This window comes from Vidua chalybeata, chromosome 25, assembly GCF_026979565.1.
Source record: "Vidua chalybeata isolate OUT-0048 chromosome 25, bVidCha1 merged haplotype, whole genome shotgun sequence".
NCBI lineage: Eukaryota > Metazoa > Chordata > Aves > Passeriformes > Viduidae > Vidua > Vidua chalybeata.
The window spans coordinates 2,038,421-2,062,171 of NC_071554.1; the positions used below are offsets into that span (position 1 = coordinate 2,038,421).

At 53.5% G+C, this 23,751-nt stretch overlaps 2 protein-coding genes across 9 annotated transcripts in view; one reads left to right on the top strand and one right to left on the bottom strand.

Annotated features, from left to right (window-relative positions):
- Positions 1 to 23,751, top strand: part of AZIN2 (antizyme inhibitor 2) — a 30,475-nt gene that overhangs the window by 941 nt on the left and 5,783 nt on the right. For 2 of the 7 annotated variants that reach the window (XM_053964536.1, XM_053964540.1), the window contains exons 1-2: positions 23,167 to 23,389; positions 23,552 to 23,665. Coding sequence is in view for 1 of the 7 variants with exons in the window: in XM_053964534.1 (XP_053820509.1) it covers positions 23,378 to 23,389 (12 nt within the window). In the remaining 6 variants the exon portion in view is untranslated. Of the gene's footprint in view, positions 1 to 2,159; positions 2,635 to 4,577; positions 4,685 to 23,007; positions 23,087 to 23,166; positions 23,390 to 23,551; positions 23,666 to 23,751 lie in introns of those variants that run through there. The other 5 variants (XM_053964535.1, XM_053964534.1, XM_053964539.1 and 2 more) reach the window with 4 other exon arrangements.
- AK2 (adenylate kinase 2) lies at positions 14,673 to 21,593 on the bottom strand. Of its 2 annotated transcripts, XM_053964544.1 has the most exons (7): positions 21,471 to 21,593; positions 20,952 to 21,077; positions 19,045 to 19,155; positions 18,848 to 18,942; positions 18,215 to 18,287; positions 17,447 to 17,642; positions 14,673 to 15,488 (listed from the first exon to the last, which is right to left on the bottom strand). In XM_053964544.1, the coding sequence occupies exons 1-7, from the start codon at positions 21,582 to 21,584 to the stop codon at positions 15,481 to 15,483; spliced, it is 723 nt and encodes a 240-aa protein (XP_053820519.1). In that variant the 5' UTR covers positions 21,585 to 21,593; the 3' UTR covers positions 14,673 to 15,480. The 2 variants fall into 2 exon arrangements, with proteins under 2 accessions (XP_053820519.1, XP_053820518.1); XM_053964543.1 differs by lacking the exon at positions 14,673 to 15,488 and having other exon boundaries at positions 17,227 to 17,642.

Consider the following 23,751-nt stretch of genomic DNA (forward strand, 5'->3'; position numbering starts at 1 on the left):
TTATTCTATGATTCTCCTTTCAGCTCTACATCTTCTCCTCAACATCCCTTACTCAGCACTGCCATGGCTGCCTCACCCAGGGCTTGGAATGGGGGAAATATTTTGGCTGGATTGTGCAGAAAAAAAAGGTTCCTATTTATAAAAACCCTGGGGCAGTTTGCTTTTTAACATCTCTCGTTGGAGAGGGGTGTTATAACCTCAGGAGCCCCCTCTAAATCCATCCATCCCAGTGGACCACCTTGTCCCCCGCTGTGTGTCCCTCCTTGATAACATTTCTGAGGATCATGTAAAAATTTACTCAGCTTGGAACTCCTCCCCGAGTGCCAGGTTTAGAGGAACTGAAACTACAACCCACATTCTCACTGCACTCATGCAGAAAGTTAAAAGCCTTCGTTTCCTTCCAGGGTTCCCCCATGCCCAGAGGGGTCTGCCAGCCTCACATCCCATCCAAAGCCAGATAAACTAAAAGGAAGGATGCTGCTTCTTATTATGCAGGGGAGGTGAAGCAGAAAGATCTGCTGTGTCTACGAAGAGCCTCTTAAATCAGCACAGAAGGAGCTGCCTTGCCTTAGACTGTCAGCTCTGACTGGACAGACTGTGGTTATTCATGTGACAAGTGTGGCTCCATCACTGTCTCCCAGCTATCACCATTCCTGAAATCATCTCCCTCAGCAAAGCCTGTTTGCTTGATTATTATTACCGAGATCCTTCTGAGAGCTGGGATGGGAACAAGGAACCAGGATTTCGGTGCTGGTGCTGCTGGATTGCTGTAGGCAAAGACCCCAGATCAGGGATAATGATGACACTTCCCTGTCTGATGGGCGAATGAAGGCACAGAAGGAGTAAATCACCTGCACAAATGAAGCATCCTCCTCTCCTAAATGCCCTGCAGCAATCCTGCTTTTTCCTGTGCTCCCTTCTCCCTAATTCTGTGCCTGCCATACACCCTCCCTTACTACTTATCCCAAGACGTCTGCTACACCCAAGTCCTTCCCCAGAGATTGCATTCCCCAGACATTTGTCAGCTCTTCACATTCCTGCCACAGCACACAGGGCTTTGGACCAGCTGGAAGTTTTGGACCACACTTAGGTTTGGCCTCAGAGTGGTAAATTCCTGCCTGGGATCAAAAAAAACTGTTAATTAGCAAGTTAATTTGGCAAGGGCCAAACAGCTCTGCTCCAAGAGAAACAGGGATGCTTCCAGGTGTCTGTGGAGCACATTTTCCCTGAACAGTGAGTTGCTGAGCTGTGGTCCTTGGGCAGGCATGAAGATTTCCCTGATACTTTGTGGTATGGAGCTCCCAGAGGAAAATGACCCTTTTCCTTGGGAAAGGAGGGCCAGATGAAGAAGGGAGAGATGTTATATTGGTGTAAAACGAGATTATATTGAAAATAACTACTTCTGTCTTGAGACAAGCCAGGTATGAGGCATCTTCAAATGGCTGTCGCTGCCCATCTGTAGCAGAGACTGTCTTGCTTTGATGATTTCACTAGAAAAATCACACTCTTGACTGAAATAGAGAAACCTCAACAGGAGTTGTGTGGGACGGATCTCCCAGACAGCGCTCTGCCAGCTCAGCCCTACGTCCTCTGCAGCGCAGAAGCAGACTCTAACTAATTGTGGGAAGGTTTCAGCTCAAAAGCTAATGTGAGACAGGCCTGAATTACCAGTAGTGCAGACACAGAGAGACAGAGAGCAAAACCATCTGGAGCTCCTGGGAAAGGATGGGCTGATGGGGCAGAAATGACTCTTCACTGCCTTATATGAGGAATCACGATACCAGCAAGGCTGGGGGAGGCCAGGGTAAATCCAAGTGACTTCAGAGCCATCTTCCCTCCTCCCAAGCTGTGCAGAGCTCTTGCCAGTGGTTATACATTTGAGGGAACTCAGTGCTTTTATGGAGCTGTGAGACAGATTTCCAACTGTCCGGACCCCGCTGTGGTCCAGACATCCCAGCTACTTAAGAACAAGTTCTCTATGGCTGAGGTGTTTTTCCATGGTGAGTTTCCACAGTCCTTGCCAGGAGCAAAGGCTCCTGCTCAGTGTGTTCCTGACTAGCAGTTTGAACTCGGTAGTTTGTTTTGATTCAAAAAAAAAAAACAACAAAAAAAAAAACCAAAACAACCACTCCAAGACAAACAGCCAGGAACTGGAAGCAGAGGGCAGGAAAGCAAGCTGCCAGGGAGGAAAGAGGCTGATTGGGAAGTCACCGGATTGGGAGTGAGATCAGATCAGCCCCTCCCAGGAGCTGCGGGGAAGCTGCCTGACCGTTAAACTGGGGGATATTTGAAAAGATAAACCCAAACCAAACAAAAAAGATACAGAAGGCGGGGGCGTGGAGGGGGATTCAAACGCTGCAGCGAATCATTCTGCAAATCCCAGCTCCAATAGGCAAATTTGCTTTTGCTTACGCTGGCAGAAAGCTGGAAGATTGCTGACTTCCGACCCCGCTGGATTTGGCACAGGCGACTTTTAAAGCTGCCTGAAAGCGCTGTATCCCCTAGGAAGGCTTTGTCCAGGGAGAAGGATTTGTCCAGACACCGGTTGGAGCCACCCCACACTGCCCAGTGCCGTTCCCAGCCTGGATGGAGCCACTGGGGGAGGCTGAGCTGGGCTGGACCTGCTTTTGGGAGGTATTTCTCTTTCCTGAGAAATACTCTCGTCACCCACACCCCAAAAACCCCCTGCAAAGCAGAGTGACAGCTCCCTCACTGTCGAGGAGGAAGCGCCTCTGGTGATGTAATGAAAATTCCCCTTGGTAATTCAGAGAGTGAAAGCAGAGGCTGGGCTGCTGGGAAGGGATTGTGAAAGTCAGACTGCATGGAGGAACTGGGGTGTGCCTGGCCGGGAATATTGCTGCGGTGGGACACGCAGGAGGCACGTTGGTTTGGGTTTGCAGCCGATGAAATTGAAATTCCAGCTCCTACCACATCCCTTTTGCCCACCTTTCCCCCCCTTCCTGGTGACCCAAATATCACAGGTATGGGAAATACCTGCCTGGTGCTCTTCTCCCTTGGGCTGCAGGACACAGGGGGTGTTGAATCAGCTATTTCAGGACACACAAAGATCCAATCTGCCTTAAACCTCTGGAATGCAGGCACTGATGTGTGAACCCCTCCCTAGCACTGACTCTTTTCTCTGAGAAGTCTGTGGGTCTCCTCAGGGTTTCTCCCACTTTTCCCAGGCAAGGATGGGGGGGGTTATTCAAGGGGGACAGGCTGCATTGCAGAGCAGATGGAGTTTAGAGAAAACCCAGCTCGTGTTGCTGCTTGCTGATGAAATGCGGGAAGGAGGGAAGCAGCTTTACACCAGGAATTCTTCCTTGTTTTTGCACAGGGACACTCGAGAATGACTCAGCTCTGGTTTTGCTGGGCAGGCTGAGACCTTTGGCCTTATTAAGGTGGGACAGCCAGGGCTGTTAAAGGGATCCAGGTGCCTCATGATGCCAAAATACAGATGGCAGTTTCAGGGGTCTCTCTGCTGAGGACCCACCTGAGATGTGCTGCACTCACGGCATCTGGAGGAAGATGAGAGGGAAGACAGATTTAAGTAGCACAGAGGTAGTTTTAAACCTCTCAGAAGTGCAGTGTGAGGTGTCCCCCCAGCTCCCTGCCCTGGAGAGTTGTGCCAGGGGCACGTGGGCTTCCCTGCTCCTCTTTTAGGGGTCCCAGCTCCAGAGCAGGGATGTCAATCTCAGCTTGCCCGAGGCATTCGGCCAGGCTTAACCCCGAGAGCCCGGAGCTGTGCAGCGAGGGACGCTGAACGTTCAGGGGGAGCAGCTGTGATTGCAAGAACTGAAGCTCATCGGGGTCATTTTCTGCCAGGGCCCCGGGGAAGCACTGGGTCGTAGTGACATGCACTGTGATCGTTTGTCAGATGGAGATGTCATTAACGGCCGCTCATGTCTCTCTAGGGAAGACACCCGTGGCTGGGGAGGGCTCTCCCCAGTGTGCACATCTCTGCCTCTATCCAGTTAGTTCGTGTTCTGTTTGCCTCTCCTGGTCCCCTGAGATGTGTTCAGGGAAGGAAGGAGATGATTGTGCTTGACTCCTCTTTTCTGTGCTGGACTTAACAAGGATTGACATTCTTCTAAATGAAGAGGAAGAGGCAGGAGATGGGAACCTTGGGATCAGAAATGCAAGGCTCTTCCAAGAGGATTTGTTCTGGTTTAGTCTGTGGTTACACCTCCTCTCCCCTCCATCTCCCCATCCCACTCTGCTCCCTCCTAACACCCACACGCACGGCAATCTTCCACTCCCTGCTGTGACTTTCTGGGGAAGAGGCTGTCATGTGAAATCCTGGGAGAGAGTTACCACATGGAGCTCTCTGAAAGCATCAGAACAGGCCGGCAGCCTGAGGAGGAACGCTGTGCTCCCCCTCCCCGAAATCCTGGGCGCTCCTCTCATGGATGGGAGGTGGGGGGAGCGGGGAATCATCTTGGAAGCTTGGGAGCCGCCTACACACATGGCAAGTCTTGTCAGCAGCTGATAAAAGAGGTGGGAGGTGGGGAGATTTCGAGGGGGAAGAATGTGGAGGCTCTCGTGCCCACGTAGCTCTCCCACCCTGTCTCCTGCAGGGCTCCCACAGCCGGGATGGCCACGGGCTTGGCCCCGTTGGTGACACACGTGCATTGAGGAGAGACCCCAAAAAGGGACTCGGATGTACTTCAGCAATGACGCAAAGGTAGGGGCCATTAAGCAATTACTTATAATAGTAATCTGACATGCTTTTCCCCTCTACAAAAAGCAGCATTTCCTTTTGTAATAAAAGCACAGGCTGTTCTGTGTTCTTTATTCACCTCCACGCTCACTGAAAAGCTTTGGGGATAGAAGTGACAATGATCCCCGCTCTCAAGTCACTCTCACCACTGACCTGCTACCCTTAATGATGGGGGATTTATAGCTGAGAAGGCTTAGCACTGTAGGGTGCTGCCAGATCCCTATGGCAGGAGGAAGGAGCCAGACTCCCTCCTCGCCTGAGTCATTAAATAGACAATTAAGTGTTTGGTGTTGGCATAAACACAGGCAAATCAGTCACTGGAGAAAACCTCAGTGCCTGTGATGGCTGGCTGTGGTTAGAAGGTGGTGGTGACAAACACCTGTGACAGCAGAAGGCCAAGAGGCATGGAGATGGCATGGCATGGCATGGCATGGCATGCTCCTGGCTCTGGAGTATTTTCCTGATGCCAGCTGTTTTTTGGGATGCTCAGCATCTTGCAGGACATGAGCAAACTTGGCCACAGCAGAAGCAGCAAGATCAAAGTGAAGTCTTCAGGAGGAGCACCCATGGAGAGCTAAGGAAGAGTTTGTCCTGCCTTTCAGAGAGCAGATGCACAAGGCAGAGCCCTGGCACGGGCTTGGATTTCTGCAAGGAGAACAGAGTGAGGCACTGGCCTGGTTTCCAGGAAAGGAGAACAGTGTGTCACATAGAAGGCATTGAAAAGACCTGAGGCTTCTGCCTCAGCTTTCGGTCTTACTCCTGCAGACACGTGGAGTCTTGGGAGTTCAAAAGGCTGAACTAGAGACTGTCCTGCAGCTGGCAGAGGACAGGAAGCTGTGGTTTCCTCCTGCAGAGCTGCTGGAGCAGAGACCACAGAGGGTGTCCCTGTGTCTGCTGGAGATCCCTGCTCGGCTCACGTCAATCCCTGCAGCACCAACCTTTGCAGTGGGACTGTGGGAATCCAAGGTGGGCAGGAAGGCTTGGTACAAGGCACTATCTCCAGTGCCCAGAGCCCCCAAAAGACACTGGCAGCCCTTCAGCAACATCTCAAAACCTCACAGGATCTCTGACATCCTCTCCAGCTGGTGCATCCCACAGCACAGGTAGGGCTGGGCACACCACACATTTCCTCCAGTCGACCCACCCATTTCCTATTTTCTGCAGACATGACAACTAGTGAGTTAATCCTGCAGGCCATAAACTAAGCTGTATTAGCAGACACCATCTGTCCTTTTTCATTTGCTGATGCATGACCTATTTTGCTGTGTAGTGGAGCAGGCACTGCAGTTTTGGGGTTTGCATGTTGCAGTGTCCCTGTTGCCAGGGCATAATCCACTGCTCACAGGGACCTGCTGGTGGGAGAAAGCTCCAGTGAACTGAGCACCACTGGGACCTGCTGCCATGGGAAGGTGGTGGATGAAGCCTGTCCCCATGGCTGCCTGGCCTCCAAGGAAGTTTGGGCTTCAATCCCACAAAGCACCTGGGAAGGGAAAGGTCTCAGCAGAACTTCCAAGGACAACTGCCCTCAGCAGGGTCTTCTGAAGCCCCTTCAGCAATGGCCACATCCACATTCCCTCACTTGTCAGGAGGTCGTGGAGAGACCTGAATTCTCATCCCAAAGTGGGGCTTATGGGAACAGGCTCAGCACTCCAGCCACGCTGCTCTGGCTTGGAGTAATTCCTCTGCTTTACAGAGCTGAGCAATGGCAATCACACCAGGATAGGGAAAGACAGGAAAAGAACTCTTCCTTTATCCCTCTGGTCATGTCTTGGAGTGGTGTGGTGACCCTTGTCTGGGTACAGAAGTACAGACATTGTGAAAGGTCATAAAACCATCAGGATTTTCCAAGCCAGTTATTATTTGACTTTACCAAACTCTTGAGACAATTCCAAAGGTTAGTGCCTTGTCGAAAGAAGCCTCCTGAATTTACCAACTTTCAATTTAACTCAGCACTGGTGGCAGGAATTTTCCCTGAGTTCTGAAACAAAAAGCCAGGAAATTCCGTGGATGTGTGCTAAGGAGTCGGGAGGGAGCTGAGTGCAGGGTTGGGTGCTAACACACTCATCTGTTCCTCAGAGCCAGGATGATCAATGGTCACTCACCTCTGCACTCCCAAAATCAGCCTGAGAATTTTCAGCTTCCTGCCTCACTGCACAAAAGTAGAAGAGAGAGTGGAAGGAATTATTCAGACTGACCTTGGCCGTAGCCAGACCACTCCCCTCTGACTTAGCTCAGTTGCATTATTTGGGTTTTCCAAAGGACTCCCAAGCTCCTGGCTAGGATGTGGCCCAAATCCACCCCCTTCTGTGCCATCAGTGTCCTCTGAGTATCCAGCACTGCCAGAAAGCTGGCCTGGTGTCATTCCCCTTTCCTTCTAGTCCAGCTCTTTGAGAAACTGGCTTAAGCTCTGAACCCTGGTGCTTCCTACCCTGAAATCTGTGGTAACTCCTGTGTTTGACCCCTCTGCTGAGCTCTGTGCCCTCAGCTTCCAGCAGCAGCAAGCCCAGCTGTCTCCTGCCTGCCTTCCCTAAGCTTTGCCCAGTGTTCCTTTGTGCTGTGGACACTCTGCATCAGATGTGACAAGAAATAATGTTGCACAACATGCCCCGGTGTTCCTGCAAGCTGTGCCCCGCATCCTGCACTGGGAAAAGGAGAGCTGGTGTCAGCATCTCTGTGCTAGGAACAGACTGACAGTTTGGGGTGTGAATTCCCACTGTGTGAGACTGATCCCACTTTTTTTCTTTCTCTCTCAGTTTTGGGAGGAGGACTGTCTCAAGAATTGTATTGATCTCAGTCCAGGAACAAACATTCCCCTTCCACAGGCCACAGCCTCTCTCTGCTGTGTGTCATGTGAGGAAGAGGAGCAGGGAAGGGCTTTGCCAAGACTAGAACGTACCCAAAACTGTGACTGCTGTCAGGAGGTGGGAAGAGGAAGAAAGAGCCCATGCGGTCAGCCCTGGAAAGGGCAGTTCCTGCTGAGAACTGCCTGGGGAACATTCCCGTTTTCATAACCAGCAACAGCTGTGAAAAGGGGAAAGAACAGTGATTCTGGACCCTGCCAGCAGCACCTCTTGCCTGCAGCTGGGCTGGGGGAGCAGAGAGAGCTCCCAGCACAGCCCTCTGGCCCCACAGCAAGGAAAACGTGTGTCATTTTCCAGAGGGCTGAGCCAGCATTAACCAGGTGGGGAATGTATGAGCCTCTCACTCTGAACATGTGCTTGCTCAGGGTTCCCTTGTCTCAGCTGAGATCTTTCCCCAGTCTGACTCTCGACTGCCAGGCCCCTGCCCCCAGCTCAGTCCAGGGCTGTTCCCCCTGTGCTCTGTCCTCTGCAGCAGAACAAGGTGGGGAAAGGGAGTGGGGAGCTGTAGTTTGTCCTTCATTCTTGTGCTGGCATGGAAGGGCAAATGGGGTTTGTTCTGCTGGGTTTTGCTGCTTCCTTTCCCCAACCTGATGCCATGACCACAAACCCATTCTCTCTAACTTCAAGCACAACCCACCTTTACCACAACCAGGAAATTGCTCTTCTTGCTCCCTCCTCTCCCTCAGCCCTTCACCACCATGAGAAACACTCACCCCTCTCTGGGGCTTGTCATCTGTGGGTTGTCTTAACCAGTGTTGGAGCAAACTGCCCCCTGTGCTGCCTCAGGCTGGGCTGTGCACAGCAGAAAATTGAGTAGGAGGTTTCTGGGGCGATCAGTGTGCACTGAGACCTCAAATGCTTCTCTGAAATCAGGCCCTGCTGTTGCTCCAGAGCATCCTTCTAACAGGGAGGCAGCAGCCTCTCATCTGCCCAGCCCTGCCATCCCTTTTCCCCTGAGCACCAGAAAAGTCCAGTGCCTGACACTGAAACAGCAGTAGCTGCCAAGAGCCTCTCAGAATCCCTCCCTGCAGTCTCTCAGGAGGAGCTGTCAGCAAAAACAGCCCTATTTAACCAAAGCAGGGACAGCCTGGCTTTACATGGCCTCCCTCTGCCTTTCTCTGCTCCCCTGGAATCGGGCATTCTTTGGGAAAAGCCTCTCAGGGCAGCACCTCCAGTGCTTCCCCCTGGATGTGAAGCTCAGCCACAGCAGCATGCAGGGGTTCACGTAGCTCTGGGTCCTGCTCCCGCTATTCCCTCCTCCCTTCCATGGATCTCCTGCAGGATTCACAGCCCAGCAGCCAGGGGTGCTCCCCATCCCCAGAGCAGTGCCCTCAGCATGGGATGAGCAGCGAAATCGCAGCTGGAAAATCTGGCAGTGGACGTGGAGCAGAGCCCTGTCCCCGGGCTGAGGACCAAGAATGCCTCTTTCCCATCCAACACGCCAAGGCTCTGAGCCCTGCCAAACCCCAGTGTTTGTTCCTGCCTTTGGCAAGCAAGGGATGGCAACAAAAGCATGTGTGAGGCAGAAGGAGTTCAGTGAAGGAGGGAAGTGGGTTTCTCTTGGGTCTCTGTGACCTTTTCTGGTTTGGAAAGAACAGAGATGTGCAGAGATGCTCACAATGCACAGCAAGGCTGTTTCCACTGCCCCAGCAGCAGAACAAACCTCGTGGCCTCCTTCAGTCACAGGAAACTGGAGTCCAGAGCCACAGCCCAGCCTTTGGCTGCTGGGGTGGAACCAGAAATCCAGCTCCTGGGAGTTGGTGCCTTTGCCTGTTTGGAAGGAAAATTTATGTGCAGCCATGAAACCTCAGTATGGGCTCCTTGTCTTCCAGCCCTGGTTCTCCGGGATGCAGCTCCTGCTGTGGGATAGGAACAATTTTTCTTCAGCTGGCAGCAGCTGAGCCAAATTGTTTTGGAGTCCATGGACTAGGAGTTATGTCAGAAGTGCCCTTGGCCATGAGGATCCCATTGACTCTCACCTCTCTCTTGGAGAAGTAAGCACAGAGAAGGAGCTGTTGGGGCAGGGCCAAGAGAAGGGCTGAGACTGAAGAGTCCAGTGACTCCAGCGATTTCTCCATGTGCTTCCAGCCCTTACAGCTCAACCTCAGAGAGAAAAAGTGGGGCTGGCAGGAGGAAAGAAGAAGAGTGGGGTTCTGTGCAGATAAATCAGGAATGCACCTCAATCCTTCAACAGCTGAGAGGCAGGAGCAGCTTTATAGCAAAGATAGAAAAGCTGATTTGGCCAAAGGGATAATATTTCTGTTGGGAACCAGAGAACTATTGATTACTCAAGTAACCTCAACTATTTAACAAACAGCTACCTCAGCAGAAAGAAATTTCAGCCTGGCTTTAGGGAGAGGATCAAGGGGTCTCCAGAGCAGCCAGGCAACAGTGGGAATGTGTATTCCCACTCTCCTTGACTCTCCTTGCTACACTGCTGCCCTGCCAGCTCCCAGTGGCATCAGATAAGGAGTGAAAACAAACACCAAGTAGGTGCCTGTGAGTGCCCCTAACAAAGGAAGGGGAAAACGTTCACTGCAGTGGAGTTGTGGCCAAGATAGGCTGTGAAATAGGCAGGATTAAAATGTCTCACAGGACCTGGCTCAGCTCCCAGGGCCTTCTCTGGACCCTGGCACAAAGATACCTCCTCCTGATGCTCCGGGTCTCTGCAGAGGCTCACACATCCATAGCACTTTTCCCAGGAGGGAGCACGAGTTCCCAGTTAATGTGTTTCTGTATTATTGTGTGCCTGGCAGTGACAGCCTGTGGCAGGGGCTGAACACACAGGTGACAGAGCATGGCTGCGGGGACAGGGTCACACCAAGGCACCGGGAGCATGTCAGAGCCTCAGCTGCTGCAGCTGATGTGCAGATGCCAGGCTTTGTAATATTCACATGATCATCCCTTTTGCAGTGTAGGCAAGTATGGGGGGAAGCAAGGAGAGCCAGCTGAGCCACAGAGAAGGTCAAGGACTAGGAGGGGGTGACTTGGCCTTTCTGTTTGTGAGAGGTCCTGGTGCCATTCCTGCACTGAATTTTGAATAACCTTGAAAAAAATCAAGTTGGAACATGACTTTGAAGCAGTCCTGCTGCTGGTCATGCAGAACCACAACCTGGGGAATGAAACTGCAGAACAGCAGTGTTAACTCCTCCCTGCACCCTTCCCAAACTGGCCCTGGGAGCCCAGCTCAGGCTGTGCCCAGTGAGATCCCCCTTGGGGCACAGGGGCCCATCCCGAGCTGGCTCCCTCCCAGCACAGCTGCCCTGGGCAGAGCTGAGGGCTGGCACAGAGCAGCTGACAGGCCCTCCCCTCCCTCCCTGCCCATGCCAGAGGCTTGGAATGCAGCTGGCCCTGTAGCCACCTGGGTGACAGCACTGCCTGTCACCCTCCAAGCGTGGGGCTCCCACCCCTTGCTCCCAGAGAAGCCCCACAGAGCAGCACAAGCTGTTGCTGTTAGCAGTTTCCATCCCATAAGCAGCGGTATGGCCACCGGGGCCACTCCCAAGTGGTCCCAGTAGACCCAGCATGTGTGCTTTGGTGGGGAGGGATTGTGCATCACACAGCAATTGCTTCTCTAATTAAAGCATATTTATGCTTCTTGTGGCAATTACACTCTCAAGCACTTCTGACTGCATTTCTCCGTGGCCCCACTGGGTCACAGCCCCCAGCCCTTTAAATGCCTTGGGAAATGTGTTGTTTCAACAAAATGGTTGTGACAGGAGCATTGGCCTCTCCCTGTTCTCGGATTTCAAGCAAGGTTTCTACTTTGTGCCTCTTTCATCTCCACTTCCGTACTGGTTTCTGACACCCACAGGGATCCCCAACACTGAGCTTTTGACCCCAAATGTGTTTTCCTCAGTCAGGTACACACTGAGAATCCTGACAGGCCAGAATCAGGTCAGCACAGATGAGTGGGGTGCTCTCAAACTCATTTTCTAGTTTGCTAAGGCTGTGTAGCCTGAGTGTAGGTGTAGAGTTCCTACACCCTGCTGTGGGATCAGAGCTGGGAAACCACAAAGCAGCAAGGAGCCAGCCCAACTCCTGGATTAAGAAAAAGATGAAATTCCCCCCGGGACCACAGGCCAGCACAGCACACAGATACTGCTGGGCTGCTGCTGGGCAGAGGTGACTGTCACCCTTACTCCCTCTGCTAACAAAACAGATCCCGTTATGCAACCCTTGTGCTAAAAGGCAACACGACACCCAGAGAGGCTTCAAGGACTTTGTTGTTTTGCCTTCCAGGTCTGCAATCCCCTGGATCCACATCCAGAGACCTCCTGGCAGTACCCATGCACCTGGCTGCCTTCCCCAGAACTATTGCACAGGCAGGGGAAGTGCTGAGGCTGCTGGGGGTGTGCAGTTTAGGATTCCCACCACAAACGCGCTGCTGGGCTCGGTCCCAGTGCACCAGCTCTGCTCACAGCCCCCTCTAAGATAGATGCAGCTCAGGGGATGGAGTCTCAAACTTCTGATTAATTTAATCTATGATCCGTGCTGTAATCCCTAGGGAGAACTCTGCTCCCCTTCTCCAGCCAGGAACCAGGGCTGCTCTCCAGTCCCTTTATCCTGTTCTGGAAGTGCAGGTACTCCTGGCTCTTCCCAGTACAGCACCAGTGACACACACTGCTATCCTGGGGGGAAGCATCTGCACCAGTTTCTGCACCAGCCAGCTGGGCTCTGACCTGCTCTCACTGTCCCACTGCCAAGCCCTGCTGTGCCAGGCTGTTCAGGCATTGTATAATATTCCCGCTGCCCGGGAGCCATCCCCCAGCACCACATCACCCCGAGAGATGCCGAGGCAGGCACTGATCTCACAGCAGCTCGCGGAGCCCCCCCTTGCCCCGGGCATCCCTTACCTGTCCCCGGAGCCCACTCCCGGTGCCGCGCTCTCCCCTCCGCAGTCTCCCCGCTCTCCCTTTCCCACTCCCCTTCCCTCTGCGCCACCTCCCCGTGTGATGTCAGCGCAGCCCGGCCCCCGCAGCCTCCCCAGCGCACCCTCCACGCCACACAGCCGCCCATCGCATCCCGCTGCTGCTGCTGCTTCCCTGCCCAGCGTTGCCACAGCGACAGCAGGGGAATCCCATCCTCTGCTCCTCCACCTCCCAGGGCCTCGCTTGGTATCACCCACTGCAGCTCTTCCCAAAGAGACCGCGGGAAGGACAGGGCGAGAGCAGGCGACAGCGGCAGGGAGCGGCCAGTGATGGCCTTGTGGCTCAACATACCTGGAAGGGAAGGGAGAGCAGAGGGAGCCAGGGGAAGCAGGCTCAGAGCAAACAGGCTCTCACCTTACCCGCAGCAGTTCCACCCGTGTCCCCTGAGCTCTTCCCACCTTCCCACTCCCTCCATTGCTCACTCCCAGGCAGTTCTTTGTTCCTCAGCCCCACGTGCTCGCTCCTTCAGGGCTGTGCACATGAGCATCGTGATGGCAAAAAGTCCCCACAGACATCTCTGCAGCGGCTTCTCCTCGCCCCCACATCAAGGTCAGAGATCAGGTTATTAATCAGAAACTTAAGCCCAGCTCCAAACCAGACCATCAGGAGTCGGTGGGCTCATTACCACTAACCACAAATCCACAGTGAAAGGTTTTCCTGCAATCCCTGTCGCCAATGGTTTCATTGGGAAGGGAGAAGGGCAGATACATTTTTAGGACTGCAGCACATTTTTAATGGAAAGAGATGGCCCAGGGCTTTCATCCCTCCCCCCATTCAAGATGGTGTTTCTTTTCAGCAGAAATATTGCTGCATTAGAGAACAGGTCACTTCCTCTATCAGTGAGAATTCAGTGTCCTATTTGATGCTGGTCCTTGTGCTATAAATAGGAATTTTCCCCTTTTATAGTTGCTGAATAATTGTGTGTATGAAATATGAACACAGTTTTCAAAAGAGTGCCTGATAAGCAGCTTGCTGGAACGAAATGGTTGAGCAGAAGGAATTTACAGCACCTGCAGAGCATCGTGTGCTGTGGAAAACATTCAAGGTCAGCCTGAGAGAGACAGGTCACAGCACAGATCCAGCTCCAGAGGATCCAGGCTTGAGCTCACAGACTCCCCACTGCAGCCTCCCCACAGCTCCCCAGCAATCCATTTCCTGCTCCACACTCAGGTAAGGATCAAACAGAGGCAGCCCAGCTCAGAGGAGCCAAGACTCCTCCATCCCACAGACCAGAAAGCCAGGAGGAGCAGGCAGAACAGGTTTTAAAAACAACAGCAGGCAAGGAGCAGAGGACACAATCCCAGACAAGGAGGAAGAGCAGAAGAGCAGAGTTTAACATCCACCATCAAAAGGAACAAGGGAAGAACACCACAAAGGCCAGAGAGGCACAAGGATGGTAATGCGAGGTTCAGAGAGGTAATAAAAACACCTGAGCACAGAGACAGAATGGCGGAGGAGCAGGAGAGCCCAATTATGCTGGAAAACCAATAATTTCTGCAGGAAATGGGTACATGCAGCCCAACCCTTTCTGGTGCCTGAACACACGCAGGGCTGCAAGAACCATGGATAAACAACAAGCCTCCATCAGAACAGCCTCCTCTGGGATACCACAGAGGGTCAGAGTCCCTGTGGAGGCAGGAGAAAGGGAGGCCAGGAAATGCTCTCATTCCCTGCATTAGGACAGATTTTTCCCTGAGAATTTAGAGAGAGGGAGTGAGACAGCAAAGTATGAAAGGCAGAAACAGAAGACAATAATGTGGCTTCCAGTTGTTGCAGGAGGAGAGGAGGAAATAACATCAGCTCCTCCACACACTGGAGATTCAAAGGAAGGAGGAAGAAAAGGGATTACATCAGTTAAAATGCTGCAAGGAGCTCTGGACAGAGCGGATACAGAGGGGCTCAGTGCTTTCAGGCTCACACAGGAAGAAACAGGAGAGAGAACCAGCAAAAAACCACCATTGCTATGGTGTTCTAAAGCAATGGACACACTCAGCAAGGAGAAGAGATAACAGGAATTACAAGCCACATTTCCAGCTGCACAGAACATCCTTGAGATAGGATCAGGCCCCAGGATCCACCCAGCTCAATTGTTAGTTGATGCTGTCATCTGCCTCCTCATCCTCCATGCTGTCTGCAGGTCAAAGAGGACACAGCACCAGATACAAATGTAAAGGGGTTATTTTATTATTGATTCAGAGGTTAGACAAGGCACCATTTGATCTAAAAAGAAATGCAAAAAAACCTCCCCAATTAAGTGTTATTTTTGCAGGCAATTAAGAAAAGTCTTTTGCATTTCTTCAGCATTGTGTGAATTCCAGCTTGGTCATGATCACAGAAAAGCCACCCCATTCCCAAGTAAGGCAGGTTTGGACTAGAGCCACAGCCCCTCTGTTCAGCAGCAGAGAATCCTTGAGAAGTCTTTATGCCAGGGTTTAGGAATGCAGCAGAACAAGAAAAACAAAACTTCCAGGAAAAGACCACGGCATCTCTTTTTCCTTTCCATTTCAGACATGATGAATCATTTGTTCCTTTTGGTCCTCGCTGATAGGAAGCAACTTTAGGAAAAAGGCACAGCAAACCTTTCAGTGGCCTCAGAGTACCAAGAGCCCATGAGACAAGCCCTGAAAGTCCTGGAGAAGCCTGGAGTAACATCTAGCCCTGCCCTCCAACAGGTCAAGGACCTACAGCTGATCACTGAGAGATGTTTCCCTCTCCACAATTGTTTTGCCTCCACAAACATGATTCCTAAGGAGAAGGCTGCCTCTTCTTCACTATGATTCTGCCAAATAAAAAATCCAACCAAAACCCAACCAAATCAGCCCCCCAACCCCTTGTTTGCCACCTCCTTCCCCCCCTCCCATAAACCATACCCCCCTCCCAGCTGCCCTCCCTGCACCCAGGGAAGGGCTGCAATGGGTGATGTAGCAGAGTGTGCAGCGTTTGGTGGTGTCTCATCTGCTTGATGGAGTCACTCAGCTGGAATAAATGGGAACAGAGAGAAAAAAAATATTTAGGGAAAAACAAACAAACAAAATTAAGCATGGTTTATGGTAAAAAAAAAAAAAAAGGCTGGTGAGCTGGATGTGAAGAGAGCACAAGGGAGGAGGAAAGGAACGAAGAGTGGGGGTACATCTTGCTCTTGCTGTAGAGTAAAACCTTGACCAAATCCAAGAATGCCAACTGGCTGGAAACCCTTCCCAGAGTGTAGGGGGCTGCAGCTCTCCCTTTGGCTCTCAAAATAAAAGCTGCTTCCACACAACTTCTTTAGTCACCAAGATACCAGGGCACCTGTCACCCACACATTTTCCCACTCCCCGGGGCACACCAGTCTTATCCTAAATGCTATCCCAAGCACACCAGCTCCAGGTTATCCTTCCACAGGAAACCCAGAGACAGAGCAAAGGCTGTCTGGGAATGCCAGGGGACAACAGGCTGCTGGCAAAACCAGCCCTGTTTATTGTCAGAGCCTTTCTCCTCAGTCACATGCTTTCTAGAGCAACAAGTCCACTGCTTTTGGTTCCCAGTTTGCTGGAAGGGAAGAGGTTCTGCCCCTGGAAAGGATGTATGAGGACAGAGAGGGGATTGTCAGGCAAAAGAGAAATTATCAAGGAAAAGAGCAAGGGATTCCTGAGGATTAAACATCTGCTCTGGCCACAGAGCTCACAGCAGCTCAGTGCACAGGATGGAGTGGCCATCCTGAGAGAGAGAGAGAGGAGGATACTCAGTAACACTCAATCAGTAAACACACATGGAATGCCAAAGGACAAAGTTTCATCTGTGCCAATCCATTTTACAGCAGGGTCCTCTAGGAAGGGCTGGAATCCCTCATGGCCAAAGGTCAGTACCAGCCCTGCAGTGTCACCACACAGCAGCACAATGCCCTGGAAAGGCCGAGGCACTGAGCACAAACACAGCCCGACGGAGCTGCTGGATTTGCTCAAGAAACGGGAACATTTCCATGAGCTCATAACGAAGGTCGTTAGCTCAAGGGCACATGGAGCCAGTGGTTAATAATGCTGTCTCTTGAGCCTTGAGAAATCATTTGTTTTGCAATAAGGCTTTATTATATTTAGACTTTGGGATCAGGAGAAGCTCAATGCATCTTCCTCTCCTTGGTCAAAACCAAGGCAAAAGTGAAGAGTTAAAACCCAAGTCCTTTTCTTATCCTCAGGACATCCCAACCTGCCACACATTAACTGTCAGACTGACCACAGATTTCACATTAAAAAGAGCAAGAAGCATCTCACTAATTTGCTATAAATCCCACAAATAAATAATGGTTGAAACCCCCCACCTTCTTTCTGCCCCCCCCAGCTGCCATCGGAATAGGAACCTGCTACCCCACAGGGAATAAAACACATACAAGGAGAACACACCATCACCCAGCCCCAAGCAGCAGCCAGGCTGTCCCTCAGGCTGCTCCCACAGCAACACACACAGAGCAACCCCAGGTTTCAATCCTGCAGCTTCACATCTCCTGGGAAATCCTTCCCCCACATCCCCAACCTTCTCCAAGGCCCCTGTGGGGTAGCTGGGAGGAGCTCGAAGTACAGTTCCTTCCAGGGAGTGCATTTCTAGGATGAAACAAAGGCTTTTTGACCCAAAGGAGTGCAGAGCCCATTTCGGGCAGCTGGAGCCTGGGCTCGCTGCGGCCTCTAGAGGCCAAAATCCCAACATCTACACACAGACTGACGTTCACATACAGCCACATCGAGACCGTTAACAGCTCGTTTAATTAAATTAGAGAATTAGCACAGCCCTGCCTTGGGCTGCATCACCTCATCCTTTCCCCTTCTACTCTGCTCAGCTCTTCATCCTCCTTGGCCCCGGAGAGACAGAGACAGAGAAAGAGAGAGAGAGAGGAAAACAAAAAAAAAAAAAAGGAGAACCCCATCCTGGGACAGAGCCTTAAATGAACATAACCAGGTCTTTACATGTTGCTTTCGTGAAGGCTGCCAGGATGCTGGCAAACACCACATCGGGAGACTGGGAGGCATCCACGGCCGTATGGATCCCTCTCTTGCTGTAGTAGGACACCAGGGGCGAGGTCTGCGTGTGATAGGCCTTCAGGCGGGTTTTCAGGGCCGTTTCGTTATCATCCGAGCGGCGGATCAGGGGCTCTCCAGTGACCTGGGAGAAACAAGGGGACAGTCTCCAGCGAGCTGCAGCCTGGGATGCTCCCCCCTTCTCTCCCTGCTCCCCTCCTCCAAGGCGGTGCTGCAGAGGAGACCCCAGGTGTGCGGGGGAGACGGAGCGAACCCGGGGCAGCCAGAACAAGTCTCAGAGCAGTCACTGAAGAGAGAAAGGCTCAGCACCGTGGTCTTTTTCCCCACACACCACTCTGCTTGCTAAAAGGAGCCTCGAGACCAGGCACCAGCTACAGCCGCTCCCCAGGATGGAAACCAGTCACAACCCACTGCAACTTGAGCTGTGGACAGAGTCCAACAAGTTCAGAGGCTGGCAGAGCCTGGGCCAGCTCTGCAGACTGGCCATGCCCTTCATCCATCAATCCATCCATGCCTCCAGGCCTCGCTCCCTGCCGTGCCGTCAGCTCAGGCTGCCCAAGCAGCTTCCCACGCTCCCCAGAAAGCCAGGACAAGAAGGTACAAGAGAAGGAAAGAAATGAGTTTTTCCAGGGAGACACTGCAAAGCATCAGCTAAACCCAAAGCAAGGTAAGCTGTGGCCTTGGGAGCTCACATACATCGTCCTTCATGTGCTCTTTCGGGGGTCTGAACTCCTCATGATACGAGCGGCCACTCGCTGGGTGAATCAGCCTGAGACAGAAAAGAAGTGTCAGCAAAGCAGCTGGTCAGGACAAGATCTCCTGAACCTGCCACTCATCAGCACAGAAACATCTGCCACAGCAACACCATTAGCCTTTCAGTTGCAAGAAAATTCTCTCCAGTTATTTCTGTACTAAGGGCCTCTTCAGTTTGGAAAAGCAGCTGCGCTGGGAGATGGAGAAGGGGAGTTTTACATCCTGCTCTGCTGGGAAAGGGGTCTGGAAAACAGTGCAAGAGAACACACTCCTGACCCTGGAGGAGTATGGTGCCCAAATGTATTCAGTGTCCTGCGTAAGGGAGCAATAATAGCTTTGGAGAAGGAGGAACTTACAGAGTGAGCTGAGATTTTCTACAGAAATCCCTGATTTATAGGGCAAGGAAGGTGCTCTGCTCAAGGCTGGCCCAGGCAAAGGATCAGGGCAGAAAATAGGGACTGGCACCACAGCCAGCCTTAAGCACCATGAGGACAAGCTGAGATCTGAAATTAGGAAGCTCTTCCATAGACTAGGAAATGCCAACCCGTGCACCGAGCACTGGGAGAGGAGGATTACCGTCCCGTGATCCTCCGGATCAGCAAGGAGTCGGGGATGCTGAACTCAATGACAGAGTCGAGCTTCTCTCTCCTTTTCTCCAGGAGCTCATCCAGCTGCAACAGCAAACACACACCTCAGAGGGGCTGAGGGAGCAGAGACCCCTGGGTTTGAGGGAAGGAGGTGCTGGAGCAGCCCCTGAGCAGGGGCTCCCATACCATCTCTGCCTGTTTCACTGTGCGTGGGAAGCCGTCCAGGAGGAACCCATTCTTGCAGGGAGGGGAGTCCAGGTTGTTCTCAATCAGCTCCACCACCATCTCATCACTCACCTGCAGAGATGAGACAGGTATGTTGTCAGGAAGGGCACCCTGAATTTACACAAAGCTGCTGCCCGTGTGGACAGGGTGGGATTTTTGGAGTTGTCCTGTGCAGGGCCAAGGGCTGGGCTCAATAATTCTTGTGTGTCCCTTCCAATTCTTGTGTGTCAGGATATTCTGTGATTCCATGATTCATGTCAATGCCCAGGCTGCCTGTTCAGACCTGCCCACATCAGGGCAGCACTCCCTGCAACACTAGGACATAGGCAATGCCACATTTCACTCCAGGGACACTCCAGCCTGCGAAGGGACTTGGACCAGCACTGTAACCTCACTGTTACAAAGGCTGCTGTACTGCAATGAAAGCTGTCAGCTCAAACTCCTTAGATTATTTTTTTTTTAACCAGTTCACAATACAAAGTATCAACAGAACCTTGACTTCCTGTTACTTTGTACTTTCACCTACACATCCACCTCGGGAGGCAGGCCCGGGCACGAAGGGCAGAGCAGGTGAGTTGCTCATTGACTCCCATAAACTTCACACGAAGGTGAAAAAGCCCAATAGTTGCTGACAAGCTCTAGCTTCACTGGATAGTTTTTTCCCCATCTAACAATCTCAGCATACCACTGGGATTAGTGCCTTTTCCACACTGCAGCACTCACAGACTGCTGCAGCCCCAGCAATAGCTGTTTATTTGGGAGCAGCTCTCCCCAGCAGTGCTGTTTTCTCCAGCACACACAGCTGGGACCCAGCAGGACTGGGGACCAGGCTGTCACAACACACAAACAGCCCTGCAGGCAGGGGAAGTAAGCAACAAGTCACTTCTGTGCCTTCCTGATTACACCCTTTGGAGCAAAAAAGATCCTGAGCATAAACCCCATCCTGAAATGCTGGGCTGCTCCCAGCTGAGTTATCACAGAGCTGCGGGATGTGCCCGTGGAGCAGCCTGGAGCTGCCTGCCACACACAAACACACGTGGCAGATACCACCAGCCTGGCCAGATAACGTCCCTATCTTTCATAACCAGCTGGGTATTGCAGGCTCGGTGTTGCAATGAGCTCTGAGCAGAAGTGAGATAAGGCTGCTCTCCCCATCTGGGGCCTGCAGATTCTCCCCAGGGTATTAGGAGCCCGTGGCAGCCGCAGTGATGCTCGAGATCTGCCCCACACTGGGGCAAGTCACTGCAATTTGTGGTCCCTCGAGTTTCCCTGAGATATTTCAATTGTTAGGATGAGATAATGAGACCCTCAGAAAATGAATGTCAGAGATTCTAACTCACATCTCTTGGGGATCCAAAGTGTCTCCCTCACACAGCAGCTGCTGTTACTACCCCAGCAACACCTTTATGTCTATTTTCACCCTAGAGTTACAGGTGAATCGAGCTTATGCAGGAGCTGGGATGCAGATGAACCCTCTGAAGTGATACCTGGAGCTCAGGTATCAAATGAAGAGACACAGGAGCTGCAGAGCAAGGCTGTAACATCCTGCAGCTCCAAGGATACACTGTCACCGCAGTGTTCAGGAGCCAGAAAATTGCCAGCCAGACTGCACACCCTAAGAGATAAAAACAACCCAGGGCCACAGGCTGCTGGTAAGCAAATAGTAATTTTGAAGAGGAAGGATGTTTGTATAGAATACTTTTCCTGCAGGGTGATAGAAGGAAAGCCCCCACACTATCCTTACCTTCACCCTGCAATCTACATTGCTACACTAATTAGAGAATTCTAATTAGGAGGTGGATTTTGTCTGCTCTCATTCCGGATGCTGCCAGCCCGTGTCCCCTCCCAGCACATTCCCCGCGACCCACCAGCTTCCCCGAATCCATCGTCTCCTTGAGCCGCTTGCCCAGCTCGGAGCCCGAGGCCACCATGGCCCGCAGCATGTCGCCGGTAGCCAGGTGGCACACGCAGTAGGTCTCGGCCAGCTTCGGGGCCTGCGGAAGAGGACAGAGGTGAGACCGGACCTCGGAGGCTGAGGATCCCCGCCCCGGCGGGGCTTTGTCCCCCTGTCGCGGCAGCGGGACCGTCGTTGACCGGCCAGCACGTGGCAGGGCCGGGCACGGAGCCCCGGAGCTCAGCGACACCGGGTCCCCGCGGCCGGCCCTAGCCCGGGACAAAGGAATCCGGGACAAAGAGCCCCGGCGAGCGGGCCCTCCCTGGAGGCGGGATACCACCGAGCCCCCGCGGAAAGGAGACCCGGGGCCACACCAACACACCGCACACCCCGATCCCTCGGCGAGCAACCGAAGGCCGGACACCCGCGGCCCTCCACGCCGGGAGCGAGGAAGGCCGGGCGGGCCGGCCGCTCCCGCCCGCATCGCCCTCACCTGCGTGCCCTTGCCGGCGCCGGGCGGGCCCAGCAACACGGCGCGGATGCCGTGGCGGATCCCCGCGGCCGGGGCCTGCCCGCGGCCGCCCCCCGCCTGCGCGCTCGGAGCCATGGCCGCCGCCGACTGCGCGCCCGCGCCGCGCCTCGTGGGCGGGGACAGCGCCGCTGGGCGGGGCTATGCAAAACAAGGGGCGGTGCTATGCAAACTACCGCAGGCGTTTTATATTCAGTGGGCGGGGTTATGCAGAGTGGGCGTGGTTGTCCTGGTGGGCGGGGCTTCGTGGCGCCGCGTGGGTCGCTCGGTGTCGCCGCGCTTGCACCGAGCTGTCCCCAAGTCCCGGGCGCTGCTGAGGCCGCTCCGCCACTGCTGCGTCCAGTTTTGGGTCACTCGGTTCAAGGAGGACATTGGGCTGCTGGAACACGTGCAGAGAAGGGCAGCGGGGCTGGAGTACAAGTCTGATGAGGAGCGGCTGAGCGAGTTGGGGCGGCTGAGCCGGGAGAAAAGGAGGTTCAGGGGTGACCTTATCGCTCTCTGCATCTGCCTGAAAGGAGTTTGGAGCCAGGTGGGGGTAGGGCTTGCCTCCCACAGCTAGTGACAGGGCAAGACACAGTCTTAAGCTACGCAAGGTGAGGTTTAGGCTGGACATTAGGAAGATTAGACACTGGAATGGGCTTCCCAGGGAGATGGTGGAGTCACCATCCTTGGAAGCATTTAAGGAAAGAATGGACGTGGCTCTTGGTGCTGTGGGCCAGTTAACAAGGTGATGTCTGGTCGCAGTGTGATCCCAGAGATCTTTTCCAACCTAATTGATTCTGTGATTCTGAGCTGTGCTTGCCCTGGTGTGTGTGGGTTGGGCTCAGTGCCCTGCTCTGCGTGGGCTGTGCATCACAACACTGCCCGGCACATCCAGGACGGGCTGGCACTGCAGGGCTCTGCATCCCTCTGTTCTCCCAGCCTCTCTGCACGGTCCCCACATCCCACACTGCACAGTCCAGCGCTGGTGATGGGCCAGAGCACAGGCAAAAACAGCCAGGATCTCACAGCAGACAAGAGCTTCCTTGGCCCTGGTTGCCAGGAGAGTCTGTGGCAAAGCCAAGACCACGGTGTTGACTACAGAAACCCAGGATAAGTCGATCCTTCTCACTCCCCCCTCAGTGGGGACAGCCACCCCTCCACAGAGAGAATATTGGCTCCTCAGCAGCACCAGAGAGGGACCTGCACGTTTAACAAAAACAGCTAAAAAAATCCCTGCTGAGCCCATCTCCTGTTTGTGGGATGGAGCAGTGGCACCGTGTCCAAGATCCAGCTCTCACAGATCACACAGAGCATCTGCACTGATGGCAGAGCTGGATCTGCCACTGGGGCACCCAGCAAAACCAGCAGCAGCTCAGCAAGGGCAGGATCAGTCCCTGACATCTTCCCAGCTACCTCCCCCTCCCTGGAGTCCCAGCCAAACACCGCTCAGCCTTTAATCTGCAGGAAGCCTGGTTTCCCTGGCAGCATTTCCGAGGTATTTCGGGCTCTCTTCCCCCCCGAGGGTCCCCGTGCTCAGGATGCGCAGCCGCGGGAAGCAGGGCCGGGCTGCCAGGCTGGGGATGAGCTGCGGGGACTCGGTGAGAGCCCGGCGTGACTGCAGGGGGCAGCCCCAGCCTTGGGAGAGGGTGGGCGAGGAGGGGGAGCGTTCTCCAAAAGGGATGAAGGATGCTCGGAGGCGGCTCGGCCAATGGGGTGGCTGGATTTGGTTGTCATGACTACGGTTGGGAGGCAGAGCAGGGAGGCAGCGCTGGGAGAGAAGGGGTGCAGAGCCCCCCCATCCTCTGCAGGGGCTCGGGGCAGGCAGGGAGCTGGGGCAGGACAAACAGCCGGTTCATTCTCTTGGGATACCCATGGCAGAATCTGTTTAAATGCTTCCGGAGGTAAGGGGGCTTTTGGGGGGGCTGTGGGGGAGCTGCTTTGCCTGGCACAGTGAGAAGGGAGCTGTAGAGTGCCTCTGGTTGCTAATTTAGGGATGGGGGTGAAGGGCATTGTGCTGTCAGTGCCCCTCTCCCTCTCTAAGCCCCTGCACTGCTTGTCCCCAGAGACCCCAGACCCCCAGGCACAGCTACACCTCGGGCTGCTGCGGGAGCCCGGCGTTCCTCGGGGAACCCCCCTGACAGCACACCAGGACACCTGGCAGGGACAACTGGACCGTGGTAAGGAGGGGATGTCCGCAGCTGGGGCACGAGTTCTGACAGGAGTGACCCATTTCATCCCTTCTGTGCCCCACCAGGGTGGGCTG

Bases quoted from the DNA above. Each gene is read 5' to 3' on its own strand.
- AK2 (XM_053964543.1), bottom strand. From the start codon at position 21,584: ATGGCTCCGAGCGCGCAGGCGGGGGGCGGCCGCGGGCAGGCCCCGGCC. The intron at 19,156-20,951 runs GTGGGTCGCGGG...TCATCTCTGCAG, and splicing joins CGATGGATTCGGGGAAGCTG to GTGAGTGATGAGATGGTGGT. The intron at 18,943-19,044 runs GTATGGGAGCCC...TTGCTGTTGCAG, and splicing joins CAGTGAAACAGGCAGAGATG to CTGGATGAGCTCCTGGAGAA.